This window comes from Wyeomyia smithii, chromosome 3 (genome assembly GCF_029784165.1).
Source record: "Wyeomyia smithii strain HCP4-BCI-WySm-NY-G18 chromosome 3, ASM2978416v1, whole genome shotgun sequence".
Taxonomy (NCBI): domain Eukaryota; kingdom Metazoa; phylum Arthropoda; class Insecta; order Diptera; family Culicidae; genus Wyeomyia; species Wyeomyia smithii.
The window spans coordinates 207,721,304-207,729,189 of record NC_073696.1 but is presented as its reverse complement, the minus strand read 5'-3'; the positions used below and the strand labels follow the sequence as shown (position 1 = coordinate 207,729,189).

The 7,886-nt window shown below is 42.0% G+C and overlaps 1 protein-coding gene across 3 annotated transcripts; it reads left to right on the top strand.

Annotated features, from left to right (window-relative positions):
- The first annotated feature begins 4,807 nt into the window (after positions 1 to 4,807).
- On the top strand, positions 4,808 to 6,494 carry LOC129729576 (uncharacterized). 3 transcript variants are annotated; one of them, XM_055688248.1, is made up of 3 exons: positions 4,808 to 5,453; positions 5,523 to 5,954; positions 6,021 to 6,494. In XM_055688248.1, exons 1-3 carry the CDS (start codon positions 4,934 to 4,936, stop codon positions 6,167 to 6,169), a joined length of 1,101 nt encoding a protein of 366 aa, XP_055544223.1. In that variant the 5' UTR covers positions 4,808 to 4,933; the 3' UTR covers positions 6,170 to 6,494. The 3 variants fall into 3 exon arrangements, with proteins under 3 accessions (XP_055544223.1, XP_055544222.1, XP_055544221.1); XM_055688247.1 differs by having other exon boundaries at positions 4,810 to 5,954; positions 6,021 to 6,184; positions 6,249 to 6,494; XM_055688246.1 differs by having other exon boundaries at positions 4,811 to 5,954.
- The last annotated feature ends 1,392 nt before the right edge of the window (positions 6,495 to 7,886 follow it).

The window sequence follows — 7,886 nt, the reverse complement described above, 5'->3', positions numbered from 1 at the left end:
TTTCATTGGGATCAAAATCACAGTCAACTGGCACCTGCTCCTTGCCTACACCAAGTTGCTTAATTCGCTTCCAGAGAACTTTAGGCGGTATTCTATCGTCCAGGTGGTCGTGCAAGAAACGTGCTTTGGCATCCTTGATTAAAGCGTTGGTACGGTTCCTGATTGCTTTATATCGCTGTTTAGCTAGCGTATTCGAATCCGCCGGAGCATTCATCCAATCGTTGTAAGCCAGATCACGCTCCAGTATTGACTTTCTTATATCATGGTCAAACCACTGGTTGGTTCGCTGACGTTTACTTCTTGTTCGGAGTGGAATGCACTGATCATGAATACGTTTGAGATGACTATTGAAGGTATCAAGTAATATGTTTGGATCGTTTATGGAGTACATTTCATCCCAGGCAACGGAATGTACGGCGTTTTGCGGGGTCAATGCTTCGAAATTAACGTAATCACGGTATGTCTGAGTCGTCGTTTCAGGCGAAGTGTCAAAATTCAGGGAGCCAAACATCAGATCATGCTGCGACAAGGCAGGAAAGCTAACCTGAATAAATCGTAGAACTTTCTCATTGCAACTAGTTATGAATAAATCCAGCTGCGAACATCCAGAATTGTGGAAACCGACAGACGTCAGAGCGAAGCTCTCAAGTACTGATTCAAACCCGCATCTTCTATTGTTACGAGTACTCAAGTCTGTATTAAAGTCACCAACGAGTAAAATGGTCTCAAATTGTGTTGTAAAATCAGCTAACTTATCAATAAGAAACCTTGAACAATCGTTTTCGGGTGGATTGTAAACGCCCATTATCAACATTTTCTCTACACCAACCCGAATCTCCGATGCAAGGCATTCCGTTTTATCATCGGAATCAAGGTCTAACACCGTACTGAACACTTTGCTACAGCGCAAGTGATCCTTGCAATACAATAGTCATCTACTTATATAAAATTTAAACAAACACTGATAGTGGACTACCGATACCTATTTACGAAAATTGATTGAGTTGTTCCTCGGACTGGATGGCGATGGGCTTAGCAGCAGCGGTAGGCTTCACGAAGACGACTCCCAGCTTAGTGAAAACAGATGCAAGCTTGCCCGCTTTTTTCAGACGTACAGATGCTGCCTTCAATTTACATGCTGCTACCGTCAGATTTTCATTCACGTATACACGTCGCGTCGACTCAGGCCCAAGATGATTCAAAGATCACGTTTGTGAAGGTAAGCACTATAGAAATCATCTCGTTGATTCCTCAGCGCAAACTGCACCAGCACCAAACTGTTGTCACCGTCGTTCATCGCTCCCGATTTAAGACGCCTGATGTCAACCGAAGGCTTCATTCGCTCATTCATCCCAAGCCGTTTGCATATCGCCATGAAGTATGCCAGTAAATCTGCGCCTTTGAGAAACGGAATACCGCTGACGATCAGTTCGTTCCTATTCTCCAGGTTGTCCATTGTCGCCGAGTTTTCATCAACCCTCCCGCATAGTCCATTCAAAACATCATCGTAGTTTTGATACAGCGTAGCACATTCAGCTCTGAGTGTGTGGATGTCGTTTGAAACAACGGTCAACTTTAGCTCTAAGTCAGTTTTAACCCCGTCAATCTTGGTATTAATTTCATCGCGCATTTCATCAATCAGTGTTCTCGTCTCAGTAAACTGATTCATCAGCATTCGCACTGCGGCATCCAGTGTGATAGAGTCGTTATCGACATCGATATCACCATCATTCCTCGGGCGCTTTGTAGCGCTGTTTGTTATGTTTTTAGAATTGGAAGGCGGTGTACGGTGAAGAGACATAGCTGATTCATGTGTGTGCGACGAATGAAAGCGAGCAGTCAGCAATATCAGCAATATCGTATTGTTGCTCCACAATGGCGGATGATATACCGCAACAGGTCAAGCCGAGATTTTTTACAACGAAAAATCTAAACCAGCAGAGCTCACACGGACTGATTAACACAAGCAGATCAACAACGGACACTTCGGAGGACTTCGGAAATAATTTCGATGAAAAACACGAACGGAAGCAATCCACTTTACCGGTTTGTTTACGAGCGTTCTGTTAGCAGCGCATTCTAGCTTGACAGTGAATCTAGGCAACGAAATGAGAGCTCTGATTGTGATCTGGAACGTTGAACTGCAGAAACTTTGTTAAACAGGACAGAAGATATGGAAAAGCGGGAACAAGCGGGTACTTTCTACCAGAATTGTAGCACCACCGGCGAGCTAGGAACTGGCTTCGGCAAGATGCGCCAACGCGACGCCAACAGCAGCCGATCATCGCAAGGATGTGCAAGTTGAGGATAGAGGGCCGGCTCTTGCAGGACGCCGGAGTTGCACAGGAATACGCGCAGCAGCAGGAGGCAGCCAAAACTCAGTCCTTTAAAGGAAGAGGCGCCAGCAAGAGGACCGACATCGTGTAGCGATGGAGAGCTGTACCAAGCTAACGACACACGGAAGTTCTACGAGAAATTGAACAGCTTCCGTATGGGCTACATGTCAATATGTACAGGAGCTTGGACGGTAACCTACGGTGGAGAAACACTGGTTAGAGCCGTGCACTGGGTCATTGTCAAAATTTGAGAGAAAGAACGAGTACTTCCAAGTGGATGAATGGTATTGTGTGTCCCATCTACAAAAAGGGCGACACGCCGCCTACAAGGTACTCTTCCAAATACTCTGCCGCCGACTATCACCATTTGCGAAGCAGTGAGTGGGGCAATACCAGACAAGACTCATGGGTGCTCGCGCCACCACGGTTCAGATATACTCGGTTGGACAGGTTAAGTGACGCGAATGCAACGTGCCCATACACCACGTACTCATCGATTTCAAATCGGCTTACGACACAATCGATCGAGATCAGACATTATGGCTTGGACTTTTGTAAAGAAGGCGGGTACCTACATCGATCTAAAAGCCAAAGCCCAACGGATTGGACTGGTCATCAATGCATCGAAAACGAAGAACATGAAAGGAAGGGTTTCAAGAGAAGACAGTGGAAACCACCCACCTCGAGTTTAAGTTGGTGGTGATAGAATCGATGGTCGATGAGTTCGTATACCTGAACACAGTGATAACTGCCGACAACGATACCAGCAGAGAAATTCTGCGGCGCATTATGGCAGGAAATCATGCATACTTTGGTCTCCGGAGGACGTTTCGATCGAGTAGAATTCGTCGCTGCACAAAGTTAACCATCTAGAAGACGTTAATCAGACCGGTAGTCCGGGCATGAGACATGGACTATGCTTGTGAAGAACTAACGCGCCAATGCGGTCTTCGAGCGTACCATCTCCGGTGGACTGCAGATATAGAACGGAGCTTGGAGAAGGCGAATGAACCACGAACCGCAGGAGTTGCTTGGGGAGCCATCCATCGTCTACATCTCTAAGATTGGCAGGTTGTGGTGGGCTAAGCATGTCGTAAGGGACACCAAAATTCACAGGAATGGTTGAATAGGTATAATCGTTCATTTTTTCCGGTTTGAGCTTTTGAAGTGCACCTGTGTTGACCAGTGTTATGAAGGTGATGGCGAAGAGGATGTCCCAGATTAAGATGATATCGAAGACTTGGGTAAACTCTGACTTCTAGAATCCTTAAATACATTTTTACATGCTTTTTTCGTTTCAGGATTGACAATAGCACTGCCGTGAGGATAACAAAGTGACGTAAATGTCATTTTTTGAGCTTTAGCGGTATTTTGAAGCAGGTTTGAAAAATTGTAAAAATTCGTCGATAAAAAATGGTCTACTGAAATAAAAACCAAGAAAATTTTCCCAGCAGCCCCTGAACTTTCTGTTAGATGTAAGAACTTGTTGGAATAGTACTGAAGCGATAATCGAGCGATTGTGTTAAGGACGAGAGGTGGAACAAAGAGCTTGTATCAATCATGATGTTCTTAAACAACAACAGTCTTTCGTTCACCCCAGAACAAAATTTTACACCAAGAACTTGCATCATTTGGACTCGAAGGACAATTGTCAACGCGTTTGAACCGTCTGTTTGACAACATGAAGACTTCGGAACCAACACCAATGGACAGCAAGTGCGTGTTCTCCTCATCTGCAAATATTTGCAACAAAAACCGATCGCGGATTTCCGATATAAACTTGAATACCTATGCTATACTTTTTGAAATCGTATTACCAGCGAATTGATTACAAAAAGAAAAAGATTTTTTTGTTATGTTATTTTGTTACCTAATTTGAGAGTTTTCATTCCCGTTTCCCGGGAATATTGCAAACCCTTATAGTGATGAATCCGAATACAAAATAATGTTCCACACAAAATAGCATCATTGATATATAAGGGCAGCAATGTTATGTGAAAATGTTATTCAAAATTCTAGCGAAGCTTAATCCTAATAGCAAAATCAATTTAAATTTTTATTTTTATGTATCTCCATATAGAAAAAAAATTCGTATTGCTTTTCCAGTGATGAAAATCACCCGAATCTATCAAATAGATTCGTAAATTTTTAACCAAATGAGTTGCTTCGAATCTACATTCGCAGGCGCGTGGAACGCATTTAAATTATTTGTACAAATAAAAATAACGTAATGAACCGAATATTAGAGGATGAAATCAGTGACGACCCTGTCGTTTTTATGCTTCACTGACCTAATGGAAAAACATAATTGAGTTACACTGATAACGTATTTCATCGTTTCGTGTAATTGATAGCAAACGTAGTACAAGCAGTCTACCCGTTAAAACTTCGAAATTCAGAAATTCACGTTTCGTATGGGATCGTTTTCGCTGTTGTTGTTGTTGCGTAACGTTATGTATAAGTATTATTATCAAGCATCGCTAGATGAAAAAAACTTTTTTTATTCCAAGCTCGTTTGAGTGAGTAATTCAAGGTTTGAGGGCTTCTTACGATCAGTTATTCGCGGATGCTTGAACAGTTAGAATACGACCGACGAGATGCCGTTTCCATTCAGATTTTGTATTTTTCTCTTAAGTTATTTAGCGTTGGTGAATTTTACGTCAGCGGAATATAGGCAAGATTTATGCTTGAATGGATCACTTGACGACGAAGGGAAGTGCATTTGTGGTGAGGGATATGTCAAATTCGAAGGGAATTGCTTCCTTGCGAGAAACCCTCCATTAGGTGATTCACATGTTCGGACGCGATCGAACAGTTTTTGTCCTCCGGGTTATAATATAGTGAATGGTCGGTGCCAGCCGACGGTCTGTAAGGGAACATTGTGTGGTAGTTCCTGTCCGCCTGGTTATGAGCTAAAAAACGGTTTTTGTGAAATTCCCAATCCGGACTGTCCCCCTGGAACAACATTTCAAAATGGATTTTGCTACTTTCAATCAATAACACCGAGAACGGAAACCATCAAACCAATCGAAAAAGTCGAGGTAGTACCGCCATTGCGTGTCGATATTCCCATACCGGAGTTTCCGCTAGATCCGCTTGATCCAAAAGAGCCTGAACGTAAGCCTTCAAATTGTACACTACCGGTAGAGAATTTGGTGAATAATGTTAATCACGTAACTTCACCAGCCAATACTAGTACGCATAATGTAAACAACGTATACATCCACCTCACGCGGACAAAATCGAACGGAGCGTTTAAGGCTGTAGTGATAAGGAACAATGAAACTACAGTCTACGAGGAAAGACCGTCGACGAAGCAACCGGAAGAGGAACAGCACGATGATGAGGAAGATTCATCCACAGAAGAGCCGATGGATTCGGCTAGCCGTTGTTGTATCGTTGTTTCACCGAGGATTTGTCGCAAGCAGGAACCTGATGAGTGGGTCTGCTTCCATCGGAAACACTACCACTGTGGAAGCTTTTGCACGGCAGAAATCGTTTACTTGAGACCACGGAGACCGCAGGTGATGAACTCTTTCCTTGTAATGCCACCGGCAATGAATTATCCGCCGAAAATGCTGTACGGAGTTTGTAGATGGGGCCAATGCCCCCGTCTTGGTAAGTGGATTTGTAACAGTTTAGAGAGCAATAACTTACATTTTGTAATGTTATGTTTCACCACAGATTGTTCCGGTTGTTTACACGGAAGTTATCGCTGTCACATTAACTGTTATACGTATGACTGTGCTCAGGAGGATGGGTGTCATTTTGTGAACCAAGAGGATTTCTGTGACAGTGACAGGAATGATGAACTTTGCACATCTGTTCAGTGATTGAAGAGTGAAATTGTTGTTTTCTGTTTTAAATTATTAAATATCTTGCTAAATAAGAAAAATGTTTTGCGTTTTACAGGGTTGTTGCGGCCTTCAACTGTATAAGTTATTTAAATCGGATTTCGCATTGCTTCTTCTCTCTTCCAGTAGTATGCGTTTACGGGTAATGTGAAAAAAAAAACAAGGTTTAGTGACATTTAATGTTACATACTACATCGGAAATCACATGGTTTGTAAATTCAACACTGATAGTTCTGTTACGTACGTTGTTTTCATAAATGCCAAAAAATAATCAGAAGAACTAAGCATAGTACCACATCTATAAGACCGAAGTAATGGCTCTTCCAAAAATTTGAAAAAAATCCTACTCAAATGGTTCCATTCTCCAGAAAAACTCCTCTTTGAGTAGCTTCTAAAGTCAGTGTACCAGCGCAGCCCTTCATGTATCTCGTGCGCACTCGAAGAATGTCCAATTATTTTTGCAAACAACTTATTGACAATTTATCTAGGGATTTTGTTGAGGGCTCGAGTAAAGCCGAGATGAAGAAAATTCATGCCGTTCATTTCTTGTCGAACGGTTTGAGAAGTGTTAGGACCAGAATTGATTGACTAATGTACCAAAAAAATCATCAGTTTAACGTATGTCTTAGGTGTATGGTGTAATACTGCACAGGTTTCAATACTTTTGGTGGAGGTAGTCACAAACATTGAAGACACTGCCTAATCTTTAACAAAGTCGATCACAACTTTGTAAAAAAAGTTTTATGTTTCTGGTCCTGCCTCTTTTAACATTTTTCTGTTAGAAGAATGAGATACAAATTATGTTCAGTGAATTAATATAAAGTCAAATTATGGTAATGGCTGTGAACTGTCTCTTACCGAGAACGTCCCTGTCTCAATTGACGGGGAGATCGGGTTACAACGCTGTTGGAAGCTTTACTCGTTTGTTAACTGAGAAGGATTTCTGTACGTATCAGTTCTAAAATATTGGGTGATAGCTATAACAGCACAATTCTCGAGTCCTGTGTAATTTAGTTCACAACCAAGTATTCTGTAGCTACACTTTTTCACTGCCCGGATGAGAATAATGAAAAGGTACACTTTATCGTTTACTTTGTCGATCACAGAGCCTCAATTGAACATAGACGCGCTAGAATTTCGGCATACTTGTCTTCCCCTGTGGTTTCAAATCGTCATGTCGAAGCATTTGTAGTTGTTGATTTAAACTTTGAATGAGCCAGGGTTCCCCAAATAAATCGTCAGAATCAGGCTCATCGGACGAAAAGACTTGAAGTTAAATACGGAGAAACCAGTTTCGTGGCAGCAGTCTCTTTGAGCATTTCTGCGAAAAGGTACTTTGAACCTTCTTTCAGAGACCGCTTAGTCTTCTCTTGACTCTGTTTGTACACGGGATATGTGGATAGCTCATGTGGTGTTTGCCCACAATAAAAATAATTTTCCGCACCTTTGTTTTATCACAGGCATCATCCACATGCTGATCTCCATTTGTTCCATAACGCTCTTTGCTGCAGTGGGTAGTTGCATAGCCCAACTGCTTGCGCTTGAGGTAATTCATTCTAAGCAAACCAGAAGTCGTATAAGGATGTTAATTCTAAGTCGGCCGAATGTGCATATCAAGTTAAATTACAGAAGATGTAACATTAAATTTGTTTATATCGTATAAAATTTAAATCCTACAAAACGCAATATTAGAATT

Coding starts and splice junctions, on each gene's coding strand:
- LOC129729576 (XM_055688247.1), top strand. CDS start 4,934: ATGCCGTTTCCATTCAGATTTTGTATTTTTCTCTTAAGTTATTTAGCG. Junction 5,955..6,020: donor GGGCCAATGCCCCCGTCTTG/GTAAGTGGATTT, acceptor GTTTCACCACAG/ATTGTTCCGGTTGTTTACAC.